At 40.7% G+C, this 21,453-nt stretch overlaps 2 protein-coding genes across 4 annotated transcripts in view; one reads left to right on the top strand and one right to left on the bottom strand.

The window, feature by feature from the left end:
- Positions 1-2,223, top strand: part of LOC102302506 — a 3,140-nt gene extending 917 nt beyond the window's left edge. For both annotated transcript variants that reach the window (XM_005922057.3, XM_005922056.3), the window contains 4 exons: positions 800-958; positions 1,058-1,159; positions 1,450-1,641; positions 1,755-2,223. In XM_005922057.3, coding sequence (XP_005922119.1) covers positions 800-958; positions 1,058-1,159; positions 1,450-1,641; positions 1,755-1,946 — 645 coding nt within the window. In that variant the 3' untranslated portion in view covers positions 1,947-2,223. The remainder of the gene's footprint in view (positions 1-799; positions 959-1,057; positions 1,160-1,449; positions 1,642-1,754) is intronic.
- Positions 2,224-2,620: 397 nt separating this feature from the next.
- myo1ca (myosin Ic, paralog a) lies at positions 2,621-21,306 on the bottom strand. Of its 2 annotated transcripts, XM_005922061.2 has the most exons (34): positions 21,219-21,306; positions 17,572-17,760; positions 13,607-14,015; positions 10,935-11,093; positions 10,726-10,841; positions 9,852-10,050; positions 9,586-9,666; positions 9,280-9,459; positions 9,100-9,198; positions 8,795-8,902; positions 8,627-8,698; positions 8,423-8,542; positions 8,227-8,309; positions 7,977-8,082; positions 7,804-7,884; positions 7,625-7,716; positions 7,448-7,542; positions 7,277-7,323; positions 7,055-7,135; positions 6,836-6,941; positions 6,157-6,274; positions 5,968-6,081; positions 5,769-5,845; positions 5,464-5,532; positions 5,083-5,167; positions 4,827-4,986; positions 4,630-4,713; positions 4,390-4,483; positions 4,239-4,294; positions 4,024-4,159; positions 3,119-3,189; positions 2,940-3,037; positions 2,767-2,866; positions 2,621-2,654 (listed from the first exon to the last, which is right to left on the bottom strand). In XM_005922061.2, the coding sequence occupies exons 3-34, from the start codon at positions 13,622-13,624 to the stop codon at positions 2,628-2,630; spliced, it is 3,132 nt and encodes a 1,043-aa protein (XP_005922123.1). In that variant the 5' UTR covers positions 13,625-14,015; positions 17,572-17,760; positions 21,219-21,306; the 3' UTR covers positions 2,621-2,627. The 2 variants fall into 2 exon arrangements, with proteins under 2 accessions (XP_005922123.1, XP_005922124.1); XM_005922062.3 differs by lacking the exons at positions 13,607-14,015; positions 17,572-17,760; positions 21,219-21,306 and adding an exon at positions 11,820-13,588.
- Between the last annotated feature and the right edge of the window lie 147 nt (positions 21,307-21,453).

Here is a 21,453-nt window from a genome sequence, read left to right as displayed (position 1 = left end):
ACACACACACACACACACACACACACACACACACATACACATATATATATGTGTGTGTGTGTGTGTGTGTGTGTGTGTGTATGTATATATATACAGTGTGTTTATGTTTGCTTAATGACTGTGCTGTCTTAATGTACATTGAACTGGGAGATCAGGGAACTGTTATCCTACCAGTTAATAAGTGATTGACTGACTCAGCATGAAGACTGTTTTGTATCGAGAGCATATGTAACAACAAAAAGAAGAAACTTTTTTTTAAAAAGGAAGATTTTTGTTTCTTTTTTCTGCTGATTAATTACAACTGAGTCAGGAAACCTGAAAGGGACAAGACATACAACGCTTCTAATTACATGATTCCTGCAGTGGCAACCACCTGCTGAAGTCAGTTTTATCTGTACTCAAGAGATTTGACTTCAGGTCTTTGCACAGACACTTTTAGGTGCAAGGCTGAAAAAGAAGAGGACATAGAAAAAATGAGCTTCCTTTTCACAGTTTAACCATTTATTGGAATTTAAGAAAGAAAGCATATGGATGTCATGTGGCAGGGGATGACAGATGAGGCGTGGAATTTCTTAGAGAAATGTTGTTAAATTTCCCATCTGCCATATTCATTTTCTTCAGAAGTGTTACTTTCTATACATAGCAATTTTACAGGAAGTCCAAGTCAGCTTATTTTACTTAATCGTTGGGAGTTTAAGCAGCTGCACAAACTGTTCGTTCATTAGTTTATCCCATGAAGGCGCACGTGGTCGCAGATGATTTCTAACCTATAACTCTGGTCTTGTCTCCGATGTTTCAGATGGCTGTTTGGAAAGCCCTCTTCCTCGTCTTTTGTATACTGGACTGCATGGAGCAATCCGCCTCATTACCAGTTGCTCAGACTAATTCCCTGTATCTTAATTGCTTCAAGCACACAAGGTCCACTCGAACTCGTGTGCAACAGCTGCTAGGGAAATATGTAAGTACTAAATTTAGTTCTACTCCATGGTCTGACACTAGTTGTTTTTTTTTTCCTCAGCTTAAACTTATAAGTTATTGTTTTGTGTAATATTTATAGAAGGAGCAGCAGCTGGGAAACGGGCAGTTTGAGGACAGAAGCCGACACTTGAAGGACCTGCCCTCACTTTCCACAGAATTCTATCGGTGGATTAATCTGACGGTTAGTAAGTCCCTCTGTGTTTCAAAACACTTTCATAGAAAATCATTCTCTGATTAACTTTTGGTGTTATTCTGAGAATTTCTTGTTTTGACCTTTTCCATTATGAGGAGAACAAAAAAACAAACAAAAAAGGAGAAAGAAACCTGATGACTCTGTCAGAAGGTTTGCTTTTACAGAATAAAAATGCTTGTAAAAATTTGCATGGAATTCCCCTTTTTGAAACTTCAAGCACAGATGGGGTTGTGCAACGCTTCATTATGTAATCATGTGCTTGTCACTTGTGCGTTCAGGAGTGGGAACGACTGCATGCCGCTTTCTGGGACATGAAAACCTACTGGAATATGCTGGAGTGGAAGAGAATACAGCTGGAGAACGAGGAGAAAGATCAGAAGATGGTGCAGGATGCTCGGACAACTCTAACTCAGAACATCAGACACATTCAGCTGGACTTGCGGGACCTGATTAGCCAAGTTAGCACTCAGGTATCAACAGTCTTTTTACTGAAATACACCCACATTTCATCATCCCCCTTCCCTGTGGAGGAAGTGACATCAAAAATGGTCTGATATAAGATTTGTTTTGCTTTCTCCTCTAGATGAGCTCTTTGAGAAGCTCTTGGAAAAGGCCAGCAGCTGCTTTGGCACAAACACGCCTGAACCCAGCAAGCAGGTCCAGGACAGTATGGGACAGCCGAGTGGAAGGTTACATCATCCTGAGGGATCTGGACCTTTACCTCACCAAGCTGGCAAGAGACTTTCTTTTACTGGCTACGAAAATACAGTCATGACTCAAAACTGAAAAAAAGACAACACACACACACACATGCGCACAAAGTCAAAGAGAAAAAAGGAAGAAATAGTTGAACTGACTCTCAGCACTTTGATCAAACTGGAAAGATTGTGATAGTTTTCATTCAAGTGTTTTTATTAACATTTTGCGAGGGGCTCTGATTATTGCGAGTCTGCTTTTTATTCCTTCTCATTTTAAGGGCTTTCTTGGGTATTTCCCAGAGTTTCTGTCTCACCTCTGACTGTAAGTTAGACATGAGCTTTCAGAACGGCGAGAACGCTTCCCAACATCCTGTTTTTCCACCCACGCCCTCGATCTAGTGGACTTTCCAAAGATATTTTGCTATTTATTGAAATATTTATTACAATGCTATTTATTTTAAAGTGGTTTATTTTAATTCTCTTGCAATATGTAATACAGTGTTTTACAGAAGACATTTTATATTTGATAAATATTTTGTATTTTTTTCAATAAAGAGTTACAGCATTTGAAATGGCGACTACTTCATGTCTTAATTTTCATCTTTGGTTATCAATAGTTAATGCAACACTGAAGATAATCTTGTTATAATGAAGATGTACAGAATATGAATCAATAAGCACTCTGTCGGGCATGTTTTGTATTCTGTGGTTTTCTCCTGTAAGCTGCAAACTGATCAGTTAGCTGGTTTTCTGTGTCTTCATGTGGCGTTGATCTGAGGGGCAGTCTGAAGAGTGAAATCAGATCGAACACAGTCAGCTATCAAATGTTTTTGGTATCAAAACACCCCTCCCTGTCTGCAGGCTCCCCACATGATATCAGAGCAGCCGCTGACTCACCACTAGCAAATGTCCTCGTCTGCCTTTGGTCACTTTCAGCTCTGCGCCCCTCACAAAATCAATTATTCCTTCCTTGCCTCGGGCCACAGTAAACTGGATGCTGCGTGCCAAGAACAGATGATAAGATGGACTGATGGTGACCACCACACAGAAGCAGCCAGTCTGAATCTTACCTGCCCGGGTTGATGTTGACGTTGCTGGTCTTGTTGGCCATCATGGCTAATTTTGTTACCAGCTCGATCGAGTGGCTGCAGTGCAGCAGCAGATCCCCCTGTGGGAGAGACAGCGGGCTTTAGAGTGGCTGCATGGTTGCTTTATTCCACACAGGCATGACTGTTGTGTCCTACTGTACCTTCTGTTTATTGTCCTCCCTTGTGATGTGAAGAACACACATCCCATCGCTGAGAGAGCTCAAAGCGATATCTGTTTCAAGAAAAACACAAAACAAATCACTAAACGCACACTGAACAGTCACAATGTGCATAATGGAATACCTAGCTGTGTTGTGGTGACCTCCTGAACTGTAACACGAAGCCATTGCAAAAGTGCCAGAAACCTTTAATAGCAACTTGAGGCTAACTCCAAAAGCAAGTTATTCCCCGTAGACTCCGATCTTAAAAGTCCCCAACTTTACAACATCTTTTACAGTCTGGTGCAAAACAGTTTTGATCTCTGTGGATAGTTTTCCCCTATGATAACAACTGTATGGGGCAAATCATTCTTAGCTGATTCATATGCACACCGGAGTTAAGTCTGTGACCGTTATGAGTAACGAGTGTTCCTGCAGAGGCAGCTGCTGTAGTCAGCAGCTGCCTGCTAGACATCCCCTCTGTTGATTCAAGTCTGCAGAGAATTATCTGACTCATAACGACTTCCCATGTAAAGCCCATCCACGAATTTGTGAAGGTTTTTATTACATTGTTTTACAGCACTAATTAGAATACGTGCGTGAACTTGAACCTATATAGTTTGCTAGCAGTAGCTGATAAGTTCACAGTCCACTTTATCATCCAGATATGGAAACTTCTGCTTGAGAGTCTCTAGAGACTGAGCTGAAGTTTCCAGAAAAAGCCGTTTAGATTTTGTGACCGCAGATGGACGTTTAAGAAAACAGAAGAAGCAGGATTTAAAACTGTAAAGATTCCTCCCTTACAAAAAATATGCATTTACAAGTGATGAATTCAAGAACATTATCTCAATAAGTATCTCAATATACCACATTTTTAAAACTGTCCCCTTCTCAGGGCTGGTTTTCACCTCTCAGAGCTGTGTAGTCGATCCTCTGCTTGATTTTGGTCTTGTCCACCAACACAGCAAAGGTGTTAGTGAGGAGCAGCTGGCGAGGGCGCGGCTTGAAACCCCTTTTGTCATACTTTATGACTGAAACACCGTACTGAAAAGGACAAGGAGACGCATTACTCCAAAGCAGCATTTATTATCGCCATCATGCTTCAAACAAAAAAAAATCCTACCTGCACTTTGTCATTGCCCAGAGTCTGGACGACTTTGAGACTGATTTGCTCACGTTCTGTATAAAGCAGTAGAAATGCTCTGTGAATTTTTTATGCTTGCCAGTGGGTGGTGGATAACAAGTGCAAAGACAATGAATACATAAACGTGTACCAAGCCTGGAGTCCAAAAACAGCTTTCCAACACTCTGAGGGTAGCTGTCTTTCTGATCCTTGAAGATCTCACTGGCTACAACCTTCTGCATCATCTAGAGGACAAACAAAAATCAAGTGAAATTTAAATAAAGATTAAAACAAAACAACTAAATGAAAGCCAGTCAGCTGCAATCTGACCATCTTGCAGGAAAATACAACAACAAGATAACAGGTAGACCATCTTCTGTTATCAGTGTACCTGCTTCTTCCATTCGGGCTGGACTCTCCAGCAATACTTTGTGACCATGTTCCGCATGTGCAGCCTCTGCAGGTGCTCCGATGCCTGTAGGAGACCAAAGAATTAATAATGCAGACTATCTATTCAAATATCATATTATCTGTGTGCAATGATCTTAGACAGCAGGGGGACTCAATTTGAATGTGGGGTTTTTGCACCTCATCGAGAGATGGAGGAGGTGTCGGCCAGGATTTGTCCAAAACACTCTTGGGCAGGTTTTTGCGTAGATTTTTCAAGAAGGAGTAACGAACATGATCCAGGAAATAGTCATTCTCAGGACCGTATTCCCCATGACGGTAGATGAAGCCTTTAATGAACCTGGGAAAAAAAATGCAAAAATCATGATGGAAATTATTATATTTTGCAAAACACAGCACCAAAAACTAGACGCCAAAAAAAGTTTCATTCAAGCACCTGCGAATTAAGTCAGCAGCCTGGCGACGCCTTTTAGCTCTCCTGCGTGCTTTCATCCCTCGCCACCCCGACTGGATCACTATCACTATATATATACACACATGCACGTATAAACACCAAGACAGCTCTTATACTCAGCCAAAGAGAACACCCCAACGTTCGTGCAGCAGACATATAAAGTCAGTTTAGACCCACAAAGGAATGCTAGGAAAATGAAACAAAGCTGTATTGCAGATTTATGCATTTGTACCAAGCAGGTAGGTCCAATGTAACAATACTATACAAACACATTAAACACTTGTATATTCTCATTTTAGGGGCTATTCTTTAAGGAGAAAGGTGGCAAAGTATGAGAGCGCCAACAGCTGGAGGTGGTCTGACCTGCACGCCTGATGCGTTGGTACTTGGCCCTCTCTCTGTAGCCTCTCCATGATGTCTGCAGGGTCAGTGCTGAAACATGAGGAATATAGTTTTACTGCGTACCTTATGATTGTGTTTAAAATGTGTTCATTTTGATGATTCAAGTCAGGAGCTGTTTCACTAAAACCTCCCAAAAAGCTGAAGCTTCACATCTTTGACACTCTAAACTCATTAGAAGTGTGTTTCATGAATATTTGCATCACTACCTTATATTTTGTTTCAGTTGTGACGCCCTCAGTTTGATAATCCTTGCTATTGCTGCTTACCTATCTCTGGCTTTTTCGCTTCTAGAGCATCTTCAGTATTGAAAAGAGTTTTTGGAAAACGGATGAAGATTTTTGATCTGCAGAAAGCAGCCAAAAAAAAAAAAAATTGTGATCAACACAAAATCAGTGTGCCTTTCAATGGACACTTATTGCAATGAAGTGTGATTAAATGCCTTGCATACAACATTAAACAAGTTACCTCCCCAGTTTGTACTCTTCATCTTTGTATCCCAGGTGCTTAACCAGTGTCAAAACTCCATCTGCGAGTCTGCCATGCCAGTTGGGCCACGTCTCAGGACACAGGGGCTTATACCTAAGAGCATTTATGAACGGTTACAATAAAAGAAGAATGAACATAAAGTAAACAGCCACTGCAACTGTGAACTACCGCTGCAGGAAGGCTTCAAAGCGCCGACGATATGCAAAGCCAGCTCTCCTGACCCTCAGGTTTTCCATCAGACCCAGGTACTTCACCTGATGTCGAACCAGAACTTCATCAAACCTTCCTGCAGGGACAGAAACCGTATTTATTAGTAACAAAGAAATATTTCTGGCCAATGATATGAAACACAATCCACACAGCAGGATAAGCTTCATTACATACATTAAGAAGCTGGGGGTTTTATTTATTTGAAATAAAAAGGACATTTTTATTAAAAAAGTTGCGGCTGAATCAAAATTCCTTTTGTTAGATTAACTTATAACCTTCTGTAATCACATGCTAGTTTGTTGTTGAATCAAACAAAACACATCTTCCACCTTTACTATTAGAGTGTTTAAGAAGGTATTTCCTTTTCTGAGAGGTTTTGATTGAGAACGGGAAACGTAAGAAAAGAATTAGGTCAAACATAATTAGTTTATGAATCACCAACTAAACATCATTTCTAGTTCACTGCCGTGTGACAAAACTGAGAACACAGCAGCCAGTATTAGACGGGTAACCTTTACATTGTTTTTCTTGATCTGTATTTAGGATCTTCTAATAAAGCCTTTATTTGAGACCCGGACCCTCCCAAATAAAAACGCTTATATATCCCAATTAATATGACAGGATGTGAAACATGTACCTGGCTGCTTGGCGTCATTTGGTTTGATACAGCGCACGTAGGATGGCTCTTTAGACCTGAGGATTTCTGTAAGTTTCATCAGGCTGTTTTTGAACTGAGTGGCAGCCTAAATGATCAACAAAAGAAAATTAAACGATGTGAAATTCTCAGAGTGTATTTTCTGTTTTTTTAAATCATGCCTACAAATGATCAACATAGAGAGTGTGACTGATTTGTTACCATCTCTGGGCGTTTCTGGTCTATGACTTCCTCTCTGCGGAAGCAGTGACTTAGGATCTGGTTGTCTGACTGGCACATGACCTGAACAGAGGCCAAACCACAAAACCACAAGTCAACATTAGATGTCCCCCCTCTTCCTCTTCACTCAAGCAATGGCAGGAGACAGAGTGGTTTTCAAAGGTTGCGGTGAGGCTCTACCTTGTCCCTTTTCACTATCCTCACCTCTTTCAGGTTCCTGTTCAGCAAGTCATTGTTCTTGTCGAGGAAACCTGAATGGAAGCAAAAACACGGTGATTGAGGAATAAGCTGCTTGTGAATCATCCTCTCTATGTGTTGTCTCATAACAGGAAATGTAAGTATGAATATGCTATTGATCCAGCCTTAACAGTTTACCATTGACATTGTAGTTGACCTCTCCGGCATAATGCAGCAGTCTGAACTCCTCCCTGCTCATCACCCTGCGAGTCTTTCCATTTGCCAACTTGTGCCTGAAATAAACACACACATATAGATTTACTCACATATATTGTACAGTACAAGTACAAGTCTTTGATATAAGATGATGCTTACGTGACAAAATGGGGATGGCCGCCCACTGTGTCCTCCAGTTTCTCTAAAAAGGAGACATCACAAGTTTCTCCGGGCCTTAGGCACTCCTCGTCCTGTAAGTTATTTACACTATTTAATTTCTCAAAAAGTGAAAGAGAAATAAATAATCAAAGATACAAACTCAACGCTGTTTTACGCACCAGAATGGAGATGATGCCTTTGTGCTTCTCTTCTATCAGGTCACAAATGATCTTGTTGTCAAAGTATTGCACAGTTTCCCACTGCATGTGATGGGAAAGAATGTAGTTTTAGCATCGAAATTCGATATCAATAGTTGTTTCACACTGACTACGCAATTAGCAGCTGTACTCACTGCAATTCCTTCCGTCTCATATTCTTCCTGCTCAGATCTGAGGGTCAGCTCTATAAACAGCTGCTGGAGCTTCTCATTGCAGTAGTTGATGCAGAACTGCTCAAAACTGCAGGCGGGAAACTTCTTTTAAAACAGAACAAAACTACCACATGTTGCAGGGACACTGAAGGCTACTTTTGACAGCGAAACCGGTTGACGAACTGCGCTAAGAAGCAGATGACGGTGAAGAGGAAAAGAATATAATCCATACCTGTTGTGCTGCAAGACCTCAAAGCCATAGATGTCTAGAAGCCCTATGACTGAGGAACCTTTGCTGCTGTGGTAGATTTCATCCTGCACAGCATATACAGTGCACATCATTCAGACAGAGATAGAAGACAACAACGGCCTCACAATAAGATGGAGGAATTTCTCTTGTTATCTTTAAGTTGTTATGAGTGCTGCACCTTAAGAGCCAGTGACTGGTTGATCTTCTCCACCAGCCACGTGAAGGTCCGACCATACACAGCCTTGGCTAAGGCGTCACGGGCAGCCTCCGCTTGCTCAAAATTTAGCGGGGTGATCATCTGCATAAACATAAAAACAGCCCAGTAAAAACATGTGCATCGAACAACTGGAAACCTGAGGAGTGATGATGAAAAGATGATGACCTCCTCTCCCTTGGCTGTGAGCTTCTTGTGAGTGAGTGCCTCCCTAAGGGCTGAGCCATCGACACCCAGCAGCTGGAGAACAACAACACATCTGCTCTCAGTCAGGCTGTTTTGTAAGATTTCTAAGCATATTTAAACATCTGTCAATACTAGCGGGATTGTACTGACCCTTGCAAGATTAGAAATCTCAGTGGTGATATAGGTTTCACCTTCCTCCCCTTCCCCAAACTGCGTGTTTCCCAGATGGAGAACACTGGCGATGATATTCAGCAATTTCTGACGCGGGAGACAGAAAGAACAGCTGGCAACAAACTCACAGAAGAACAATTTGTTTTTCAAATGCGTCGATGATGATGTAGTGTTCAGAATAGCATTATTTATACCAAAACTGTCAGAAAAGAGCTCATTAAGGATTCCAGTGTTGCAATGATATAAAATGATTTGAACATGGTAAAACTCTGACTGTTACTGACCTGCACTTCTTCTTCTGTGAAGCCAATGACAGGAAGGGCCTTCATCACAACCTTCCAATTATTCTTGTCACTTATGGAGCTGACTCTGGGACAGTTGCCCTGAAAAAAGAAACAATTTAAAACGGTGCTAAAACTAATGGCGCAGACAATTTGTAATTCTTGAAACTGCGCGACACACACCTTAACCAGATAGCGGTAGTTCTGGGGGTTTCTTTCCAGGTTCAGTGTGTTGAGTTGGTCATCTTGTCCTCCATCCAGAAGCTGATAGAAGATGTGGAAGTTTCTCTCGCCGTGGTTCTGATGTACTACACGAGATTTCTCCAGCAGGTAGTTTAAGATGTGACCACCCACCGGTGCCCCCTTGAAGAGGTTACACAAAAAGATGAGAGCTGAGAGCAACTATTAAAGTTTTCTTCTAGAGTTGTTGCTTTTCGATGCTATGATGACTGATATGATGTTATCCAATATATCAGTTTTAGCGTTTACCCTAAAGTCAAACTGGACATCCATGTATTTCCCAAAGCGGCTGGAGTTGTCATTCCTTAGTGTTTTTGCATTGCCAAATGCCTTTGTAAAAAAAACAAAAACAAAAACAAAAAAACACAGGAAATTAGAGAGAGGAAGTGAAATTAAAAGAAAGAATGCAACATAAAATCCCACAAAAATCCCATATAAAAACAACAGATAAGTCAGATAATATCATGCACTGCAAATACAAGCTAATCAGCTTGAAAAGCCTAATTTTTAAATACCTCCAGGACAGGGTTTGACTGTAGCAGGCGGTCACCAAGTGCTGCCATGTGATCATTAGTGGGGCAGGTGACAGCGTAGTAGAGGAGGATCTTCTTGGAGGCCTCTGTTTTACCTGCTCCACTTTCGCCTGATATGAGTATACACTGGTCTTTTCTCTCGGTCCGCATGGCCCGGTAAGTGTTGTCTGACAAGGCATAGCTGAGGAAAAAACAAAAAATGCAGGTTCAGCTACAGATCAACATGCAGGTAAAACACAGCAGTGGAATAAAGTCACACAAAAATCAGCGTAGATCCAGAAAACCCAAAGCAAATACAGAGAGGTTGTTGTTCCATCTGCAGTAATTTGTATTTGGTAGTAGGGATCTGTTATGGGACCTCCCTGACCGTATGTGTGCATATGTGGAAAGCTTAAGGTAGGGAGAGCAGTAAGATTACTACTATGATTATAAGTAGCTAGGGTGGGTTTCCAAGCAGCTTGTAAGGGTTGCTGCAGCTGTAGGGAGCTAAAATAATTTGAATAGCAAGATGAGATTTAGGGATATGTGCAAAAAGCAAGCTCAGATCAGCCAACTTTACATAAAGCCACTTTCAGCTACTCTGTTATTCACAAATGGTTGGCACAGCGAGTAGCTCCACATGATTAATTTTATAATCACTTTATAAATAATATATAATATTTCAAAAATATCAGATTTAGTTCATAATTATCTGCTCGTGTGATTTGCTTTCTTCTCATCCTGACTGAATATTTAGGGTTTTTTGAGCTGTAGTCAGACAAAAGGCAAAAACTGAAGCAACATTTAGTTTTTGTTTGGTGTTTATCAAACTGAACCATTAATAAAAAAAACGCCTGAGGAGCCTGAAGTGACTCACATGTGAGGCGATATTTCGTAGAAGCTGACCCCTCTGTAACGATCCATCTGCTGCTTGGAGTAAATCTCTAGCTCTTTGTACGGGTTCATCGACACCAACACTGAGCCGATATACGTCTGACATCAAACACAGGGAGTAGACACCACGTTCAAGTTATGGCTTATCACATCACGGGAAATGTTTTAGAAAATATGAAGAAAAATGATTACATAAATGAGGTTTTCTCTGAAGCGCCGCCGCAGATTTTCTATGAAGGCTGCCTCGCTGTTGTAGTTTTCCAGCAAGACAAAGTCCTGCACCCCAACCCTGTCCCGGGCAGTCAGCGCACCCTCCATGACCAGACGCACTCTTCCCTCAATGTCCACCTCCTACACAGAAAAGGAGAAAAAGAATCGTTACAAACGTACATGGAATGTGAATTTCTCTTCATTCTTGAGTCACTTCCTGCCTTAAATGGCAATCGAAGACAGGTTTTTAATCTTTCTTATAAATATCTAACATAAGCAATTACATGCTGCTGACAAGCAGGGGGCACAAAAGGACAATTCATATTTCCAGCTTCACCCAGTAGTAAACAGGTTAATACGCAGCGCACAAGAAAACAATAATTACCACATGATTTTGATGGCACGATATTTATTTCAAAACACTTTCAAAATGCCAGGGCAAATGAATCAGGCCTAAATCCCCCAAGCGGCGCTCTCTAAAGTTTACAGAGTGCTTCTTGGCTGTGGAAACAAGTCCTGCAAGTGCACAAAGAAGAACAGTTCCACCAAGCATGCCAAGATTAAACAAAGAAGTAATTTAAGGAATCCTAATGATAAACAGACAGGATAGACTCCTCTATTTTTCGACAGAGACAGTGTATTATTATGTGTGTACACAGTACACAAAGTTTTATATCACCAGATGGGGTTTAACTAGAAAAATGTGTGTACATGTCAACCCCACTGTGAAGATAAACATCGTAGTGGAGACAGGAACGAATTACTAGAGAAATTCTTAGATATGCCCTAAAGTCAGATATAACATGCACACAACAACATGCAGCATCATGCAAAGAGATAAAAGAAATGTCAGCAGTCATTACTTACTGATGAGAAATATCCAGAAAAACACTTGAGCGTATATTAAATGCACAATATACCACAGCCAAACAAAAGGTGCTCTATGTTCGGTATCAAAGGCTCATTTAAGAAACAAGCCCTACTCTTTCACATTCATAAAATACAAGCAGTAAGTGGAACAAAGGGGTTAGACTTCCACAGGACGTTTGTTTTTCTTGAATGCAACAGCCTCTCGAGGGTCTCATTTGGCCGGCCAACGCTGCTAAAAGGTCATTATCTCTGACCACTTCATGCAGGAATATCCTTAAAAAAACAAGAGGACAACAGTGGACGACAGCCAAGAAGTGAACGCAAAGAAGCCACCGCACACTTCCACTGCAGCCCCTCCTCTCTGCTTCACCTTGTATTATTGTTTTCCCACTTGCAGGTGGGCTTCCTACAAAAAGCAATTACTGTTCAAAGTCAGATTTTCCAAAAGGATATGTCTCAAGAATTTCAGGGTCAGATTTAGGGCATGCTTTCAGTGATTTTGATGCAATTTGACATTCTACTCATTCTACTCATATAAAGACAAGCAATGAGCAGTGCAGACAAAAACTTATCCTTCTAGTACTTTTAACAGAGGGAGTGCAATGATGTAGCAGGTTTTCAGTTTTCAAATGTTCTGCAACAGCTGTAATGAAAAGTGCCTGGATAACACTTGTTAGGTTACAGTCAGTGTATGAGGTTGCAACTCATCACATTCTGTACAGTGTCACGGGGTCTGCCACATTATTGTGAAACTCAAGAGTTCATCTCAGTGTGTTCTCTCGCTGTAGATGACTGGGCCACAGTTGAAGCTCTGGGCTTTAACGGACTTGCTTTGCCTAAAGCTTTCATTTCAGCTTCCTTAGCCCTCATACCTTAAGAGTTTCTGTGCTGTGGAGTAGCTGCTGTGCTCAGAGTACCTGCACAGTGTCCAGCTTGAATTTGTAAGGATCTTTTTCAAGTTATGTGTTTTTGCTTTCTTTCATTACAAGATTTTTGTCAACTTTATTGATCAGAGGCCTCATTCAGTACTCTTCTTTGATACCAAAATCAGAAAGATTGCTACCACTCGTGTTGGAGGTAATATGTGGTTCAGTTACGTTAAGGGCTATAGCTCTGGGATGGAGATTTAACCAGAAGCAAGTGTAATCCCTGTAGTTTTGTTTTCTGTGAACTGACCTGAGGCCTCCTTTTTACAGCACCTTGAGTGTGATCTAGCTGATGGTGCATGAGAGCTTAATGTAGGATTTGACTCTGAGTATCAGGGAACTTCTGTGAAATCTGCAGGTTTGTGGGTGCAGCTGCAGCTGCAGTAAGAAAGTTAACAGCAGGACTTGGCCCTAGGCCTCATGACTAAGCTCTGCAGGGCCAACTTCATTTCGGATTGTCTTCCTTATAAGGCATGCCCCACCACTCTGTCCCAGGGATAAGCAGCAGTGGTACCATGGTGGGCTCCTGACCAAAGTTGTGCCAGCAGGGATATAATGGAAAAATAGTGTTTATGTTTTTTTTTTTCTTTTATCCGGACTGCTTGAGTTAAGGCTTACACAAAACCCCAAATATACACTGACTCATACACAGGAAAAAAATTCCAAGTGACTCATTGTTCTGTTTTGCTTTTCCCCCTCTGGTGTCTCCATGGCAGAAAGAGGGAATAGGTTGATCGGATATCGACTTTATTGTATCAGTACAGAAAATGCTTAAACATAGCCACAAGTAACCACAAATCGCGAGTAGGTGGGCCGCAATAAAAAGGAAAATAAAACAACGAGCATCATGGACCTTACCCTGGCTTGGTACCTCATCCTGTCCTGTTGTTGCTGGAAGAAGGTTGAACTGGTGGTTCCCCCTCAGGCTGGTGCTCCTCCTCCTGTCTCACAGACTTCTTAAATGCAGCTTCTCATCCACCTCTGCCCATGGGCAACACAATTAGGCAACTTTACGTCTTACCCTTCGGTCACTTTCTCTGTTTCTCTCTGCCTTGGCGTCTCTTCCGTCACGTCTTTGCGCTTCCTTGCTTGACTCCCCAGTGCACACACACTTAGGCCAAAACACAAGCGGCTCCTCTTGTTTGCACCTTCAATTCATCTTGTCCATGACAGGTCAAAGTAAATCACCGCCTCTCCGTGATTCCCTGTCCTTCCTTCTGAACTATTCTGCATGAAACAAGGGCAGGAACTACACTCACACGTCACTCTGAAAGAAAAAAAAAAAAGTCGAGGGAAAGTATGCTGTTGGATAATGAGAAAAAAAAGAGGGCCAGAGAAAACAGAGAGCGGAGAGGGTTAGGAAAAACTTGCTAAGAGCCCCAGACTAAAAACATGTAATCACTGTGCAGCTATTAAAAAAAAGAAAAAAAAAAACAGAAATCACATGATTGGCCCTTAGGACATTCTTTCCTTCCCTCTCTGTTAGTTTGCTCCCTCCCTTTTCTCCCACAAGCCGAGGCAGATTCACATGGGATGTGAATTATAAGTGTTTCACCAGCAAGACTGCCTGTCTCCTAGTGGCTGTCATCCACTGCTGACGAAATAACTTACACCATCATAGAAATATCACTCCGCAGATATATTAATATGAAGTGTTACATTCCCCATCTGTTTCCTTTTCCTGGCAACAACCACAACACAACACATTTTTAACTTAACACTGACTTAACATATGAGCCGTTCGCATGAATTATCAGATTCCTCTCTTATTATCCTCCCTCCTATTCAAGGCATTTTTTTTATGTGTGTGTGCTTTCAAGGCCACATCACCTTTCTAACAGAACAGCACCCTCCTCTGGTTCCCCACTCCTCATCTTTCCTCTCACTTCACTGTAGCTCAGGCTGTTTCCATGCCACACCCACTTTCACATGCCAGCATCAAATATCCAACAGAGAGGAATCTGAATAATGCTGCCCAGATGGGAAAACCTTTTACATTTTTTTCCCTTCTTACTCTCAATAGTGCTTAAAAAGAGATAAACAGTTTTGTATAAGCAATAAACACAAATACACCAATTTTAAACCAGTCAGCCTCACTTCATAATGCAGAGGTCTCCCTTACGCTATCAGAACAGCTTTGACGCTTAAGGATGTTGATATCAAACCTCAGCCTAGCATGTGCTGTGGTTTTTGATTCTGGGAGTTGGTGGGATTCTTTGTGTCCTGTGTGTTGTGAGGTGCGGCCTCTGTGGTGTGGGCTTGTTCAGCTCATCCCACAGATGAGCTGGATTAGGATGTGGAGAGTCTGGAGGTTGGATGAATGCTGTGGAGTCTGTGATCTGTTCTTAAGGACTATTTGTGGTGTGATGCATTGTCCTGCTGGGGTAAGCTTCTACCACTGAGGAGTGCTATTGTCAATGGAGAGGTGTGCATGCTCTATTTAAATGGCTGGTTCATCTTAAAGCATCATCCACATGGATGCCAGGGCCACATGATTCCCAGCAGAACATTGAATTGTAACAAGAAGATACATTTATCCACTTCACTTATGAGTGGTTTTAACATTATGGCTGATCACTGTATGTCAGCTGGTGTGAGTATTTCTCGTGCTGCCTCCTAAAGTATACAGGAAATACTTCTTACATGAGTACACAGATTTATGCACAACATGTCCTTTGTTTACTCGGTTCTCTCACCGTACCCCCTCCAATTGTGTAGCTCTATTCACTGCAGGTCAGCTTTATATGAGGCACAAAAATAAAAGGAAGTGTGTACAATGAGCTGATAATTGATCATTAAGTTGGGTCATAAAAACCACAGCATATTCTCCTTTTGAAGTCAAACAATGTGGAAATATTCTTTATAGTTTGGTGGCTTGTAAATGATACTTCCTCTTATATGATCATTTTTTTTCTCCAAATACCTCTGTGGTAAAAACTTAATTCCATTTGCAGTATTTAAGCTTACAGAAAAGTCCATTTAAAGCGTTCTTACTATACAGGCATCTGAGACATAATATGCACCAGGCTGACTGCTGGCAGCAAATATCCAAGATACCGAATGTGCAATGACATGCATATGGAAAACATGAACGCACTTTCTCAACATCATCTGCATTTTTCTGCTCCACAGACAGTATAAGTAACACTGTCAGGCTCACGCCCAGGAAACTCGCACATATACTAAAGTCAGTGATGAAGAAATTGCAGTTTCATGGCAGAGTCCATTCCCACCTCCTAAGATATGCTATTTTCCAGCTGAGTTGTTTTTCAATCATTGTTCCTATCTTTGTTTAGCAGTTCCTGTAAGAGAGATTTCCTTCCTGTTTCCTGATGTTCAGGATCTTCCTTTATTAGCGGGCTTTGTGTTTGAGTGTAATGTGATAAATATTTTTCTAATTATTCATTACATCTTCTATAACTGTATATTAGCGCCTTAAAATAAAGGTTAAGTAATGTGTATTGATGACCTGGGCTCTAATCCTTACCTTAACTAAAATATGTTGACAAAGACTGAGCTGATTGACTCAAACTAAGTTCCTCTTACAAACACACCCCTCAACGCTTCACCTCAGATGCCCCACTTCTGTCAAACTCGGTGCTAAAACGCTGTAAAAATATTCTTTTAGCGTCTCAAAAGCAAGTCAAGTGAAGCACATCTCTGCCATTTTTTTCCCAGCTGTTTCCCTTTCATGCAACAACCCTCTGCCTGAGTTCAATTTCAGATAATCACATTATAAACTCAAAAAGTAATTCTGAACATCTGACACATTATGGAAGAAATCCAGAGATCCCAGCCTTCTTGTCACAAGCTGCCTGTCAGCTGTGGAGACGAAGATTTAATAATGTTTTTTTCTCATTTTGTATTTAAGTCGCTCGGGTTTTCTGATTCAGTAGAACAATAAATCATAGAGGAATGGTGTTTTATTTGCTATGGAGGGAAAAGCGGTGTTTCTCTCTTCCCCTCTGTTGCACACACACTATGCATGAATATTATAAATTTAACTAAAACCACGAAGGACATTCTAATATCGTTTGGGTTACCTTGCCTGGCTAACCCAGCTGTTTATTATTCCTCCGTGGGGAACCCTATTGTCCATCTGCACTGAGCTCCATCAGCACCCATCTGCTGTCCCTTTCACCTCACGCTCACCTCCGCTGCCTCTCATCCCCCAGATCTCTGTTACACGACAAAGACCGCTTTATAAATTGACCAAGGTGTAAAACTAAACCCAACAGAAGAAACAAGCTGTGGAATAACTTACAACAATCCAGAATGAACAAGTAGTACTGGGTGTAGTAATCTATTTCCTTCAATCTTAGGTTTTTTCACTTTTAATAAGAAGAAAAGGCAACACGAGGATGAATTTCAGTATTTGTAGCTCGCCCTGCATGATCATTTCACCATAACAAGCATGAGTGTCTTAATATGTTAAGCCTTATTTGATGCCCTAAATTAAAGGAAGGCTTAGGGCTCTGCCTAGTGGTTGTAATATCAATTACAGTGAACAGGCTCCTCTGCTATTATTTTAAAGGGATGGATTACCATTAAATTTGGTTCCCAGAAAGTGAAACCTAATGTTTCGTTTTCTGGGAACATAAAAATACGATTCCAGGACTTTCCCTGAAGTCTACTGGCATTTAAGATCTAGCTCCATGTTTCTTCCAGCTCTGTTGAGCACAAAAACATTCACAGAAGCGTACTAAAGTGCAGTACAAGCAAACATCTAATAGATCACAGAAACACACACAGAGACATATAAATATATTGCACATAAATGTCTGTAATGTAGCATAAACATAAATAAAGAACTATATGCTTACCTGGTCTAAGTTTTTAATCAAATAGAACAGAAACATTTTCTATCAGGCTGAACTCCAGAAGAAGTCGGGTCATAGCCACAGCCTCGGTTACTTGTGCAGCTCCAGGCGATGCTTGCAGACTACATCAAGGCTGGCTTGATTTTCTACAGCAGCGGGGACTGAATGCACTCCAGTCCAGACCTGCACAGTCTAAACAGATAGAATTACAGAAAAGCACAGGCACTCTAGACTACAAGGCTGAATTTTTTTAAAGGCTAAAATCTGTGACCAAAAGAAGACTTCTCTGCAAAGGAAATAGAAAATGTCAGGCCATTTACAGACTCTAAATCCACTAGGAGGCAGTAATGTTAAAGTTAATTGTCTGCTAAAAGTAATGAGATATGATGCAGATGACTGAAGTCAGCCTCTGTCAAAGGTGGAAGACTTGTATTGTACTTTTACTGTAGAAAACAGACCAGCTTATGGCTTCCTGTATGAGTTTCCTTTACTATGTCACAATTTAAATGAATTTTATGTGGTGCACTTTTGGGAAACTCAATGACTCAGTAATGCCAGATCGTACTTTGTCCCTGTTTACTTAGTAAGTTTTCTGGGGGTGTTTGCAATGAACAGTGTTCATTGCAAAAAATAAAAAAATAAAAAATAAAAAATTAAGTATCGCATCTTATTTCAAACAATTAAAAAATTCCAGGAGCCTGGTAAAGAGCTAGGGCAGCCTGAGGGAGGAGGCTGCATTAAGCAGGCCTGTGAGTTGGAAGGGCAAAACAGCTCCACCACTGAAGAGACTTGATCTGGAAGGTCAAACGTTTGGAGACACCAATTTAATGGTTTTTCTTTAATTTTACTACTTTCTACTTTTTAGACACATACTGAAGACATCAAATATATGAAGCAAGATATATGGAATCATGTAGCAAAGACAAAATGATAAATAACTCTAAATGTGTCTTATATTTTAAATTCCTCAAAGTAGCCACTCTTTGCTTTGTCGACAGCACTGCAAACCCTCGGCCTTCTCTCAATAAGCTTCACAATGTAGTCACCTAAAACAGTTTTCACTTCACAGGTGCACCTTGTCAGGGTTCATTTGTGGAATTTCTTGCCTTCTTAATGGAGTTGGGACCATCAGTTGTGTTGTGCAGACGTCAGGTTGGTACACAGCTGTCAGCCCTATTTGACAACTGTTAGAATTCATATTATGCCAAGAACCAACCAGCTAAATAAAGAGAAGCGACAGTCCATCATTACTTCATCATTAAGAACTAAAGGTCAGTCAGTCTGAAAAACTTTGAATGTGTCCTTAAGTGCAGTCGCATAAACCATCAAGCGCTACGACGAAACTGGCTCAAATGAGGGCCGTCCCAGAAAAGGAAGCTCAAGAGTCACCTCTGCTGTTGAGGATAAATTCATCCGAGTCACCAGCCTCACATATTGCAAGTCACCAGCACCTCAGTTTAGAGCCCACATAAATGCCACACAGAGTTCCAGTAGCCAACTCCTAGCTTCCACAGTCACCCGACCTAAACCCAATCGAGATGGTTTGGGATGAGATGGACCGCACAGTGACAGCAAAACGGCCAACAAGTGCTCAGCATCTCTGGGAACTCCTTCAAGACCGACTACCCGTCTACCTGAAGCTTATCGAGAGAATGCCAAGAGTGTGCAAAGCAGTAAAATCAAAGCAAAGGGTGGCTATTTTAAAGAATCTATAACATAAAATATGTTTTGAGTTATTTCACACTTTTTTGTTTACCACATATTTCCATAAGTGCTTTCATAGTTTTTATGCCTTGAGTGAGACTCTACAATGTAAACAGTCATAAAAAGAAAGACAAACCATTAAATGAGATGGCGTGGCCAAAATTTTGACCTGTAGTGTGGGTTAACACACAGATTCTGACAGAAGTCTGACTGTCAGTGTCAGATATGGGCAAGCGGAGCAGGAAAGCGGTGTCCTGGATTGCTGGGATGGCATGGCGGTGGCAGTGGTGGGAGAAGAGCAAGGCTGGGGTGAGCCACTGGGAATCAGACAGTTAAATAAAATAATAAAAGTGTAGAAAATGATGTATAAAACATTGGACACAATTTTCAGGCTCGTGCCCTGCATCCTATTACAGATTTATTACATGTAAAGTACAACTGCACATGAATTAAACATAATCTTGTGCTGGGTAAATGCTCTGCAAAAAAGAAAAACTTTTATGAGCCTTTACTCAAGTTAAATTTACACCCCGTTTAAGCGACTTAAGAGTACACAAGTTGTACATTCAAAATAAGCTACCTAAATAAAATGTCCTTATTATGTAGAGACTGGGACTTCTCAGAATTACAATTAGGCCATTATTTTATTGGATAATTGCAGCTGTGGAAGACTTTAATCACTCGTATACTGCTGTGTCATTAGATGTATACAATTCCATTTATTTTAAAGCTGACTTATTATGTTGCAGATAAATTGTGTGGAATATAACAAACAAATGCATGCAAAAAAAGTAGAACTGGAAGAGAAAATACACAGTACATTAAACCTGCACTTTAATGAAGCACTTGAGTAAATGTACTAAGTTATGTTCCTTTCCACAGCTACTGTGACAGTCAGCGCACATTGGTTTTATTACTGTTTTATATTTTTTCACTGGTTTGATTGTGATTTTATTTAGAATTTTTACTTTCAGTTCTGCTTACTTTTGGTTAGTTTCCAGTGTGTTTGCTAGTTTCAGTTCAGCTTTTATTTTTCAATAATATTCATTTTTGTTCTGAGTATAATTCATTTCACTGACAGCTTAAGTTGCAGTATTATTATAATGTGGGTATTAATTTTTCAGGGGAAAGTTTTAAGGTCAGAATAGATATTGCAATATAAACACAATGCCACATTATAAAGATTAAGGGGAAAGTAAAAAACAAACAAGCATAAACACACTGAAAAAAAACTCACACTAAAGGCATTTCCTCTATATTTTATTTCAATTAGTTTTGTGAGTATAGACAATCAACTCAGTTGGTTCTGTAGCTTTTATTTTTACTTTTTTGCCACCATATGCAATGTTTGTTTAATGCCTAGCCTAACTTCTTAAAGCTTGTCCATAACACCAACAACAGCAAAACACCAACAAAAACATAAGATATAAAAGTTAAGCTAAAAGTAAAACATTTAAAGTTAAAACGGGTGCATTTTGAAATGGGTATAAAGATAAACAACTGTAAATGTTAAGTTTTTCCAGCAACTTTGCTTTACTTTGACTTCTAAACTCATACAAAATATATATGTTTTGAAAACTAACCATAAGTAATTTACTTTTTGGTCTATATAGTTCAAACTTTTCACTTAAGAGTAGTTTATCCTTACTAAAAAGCAGACTGTCAATCTGCATGCTAGCCAACAACAACTTTATGTAGCATTGCTGTATGCTAATTACAAACCTTTATCCTGATATTAAACCACTTTTACACACATAAAGTTCACAGAGAGGATGCAGACGCCCTCTTTATGCAGTGTACTAGTTAACAGTTTACATTTTACTTTAAAGAGCTGCTGTAAGGCGGGTGTTGTCGAAATACTCGGACTGAACGTGGAGAAATCGATTACTTCTCAGTAACGACCTCTCCGCATAGTGTGGCGAGCTAGCAACAGTGAGAGCGCTGACCTGCTGCAGTTGTGTGAGGGCGCCACTGGGAGAATCCCTCTCTCCGCTCCCTCTGTCTCCACAGCTCCGTTTTCCCAAAGAAAAGAAGAGGAGAACTAGGTCCGGGGAGGAGGAGGGCCGCCATTACGGAAAGCTGACAGAAATACCACTTTCACACGCGCAATCTGCTCCTAAATTGATCGGGACATGAGCAGTTTGTGTTGCAGCAGAAGGTATTTCTTAAGCGAAACAGCAC

The sequence above is a fragment of the Haplochromis burtoni genome, unplaced genomic scaffold, assembly GCF_018398535.1.
Source record: "Haplochromis burtoni strain Fernald_Lab_line unplaced genomic scaffold, NCSU_Asbu1 Contig_56, whole genome shotgun sequence".
In the NCBI taxonomy this organism is placed as follows: Eukaryota; Metazoa; Chordata; class Actinopteri; order Cichliformes; family Cichlidae; genus Haplochromis; species Haplochromis burtoni.
The sequence above is the reverse complement of the archived record's forward strand: the minus strand, read 5'-3'. Positions and strand labels throughout refer to the sequence as shown.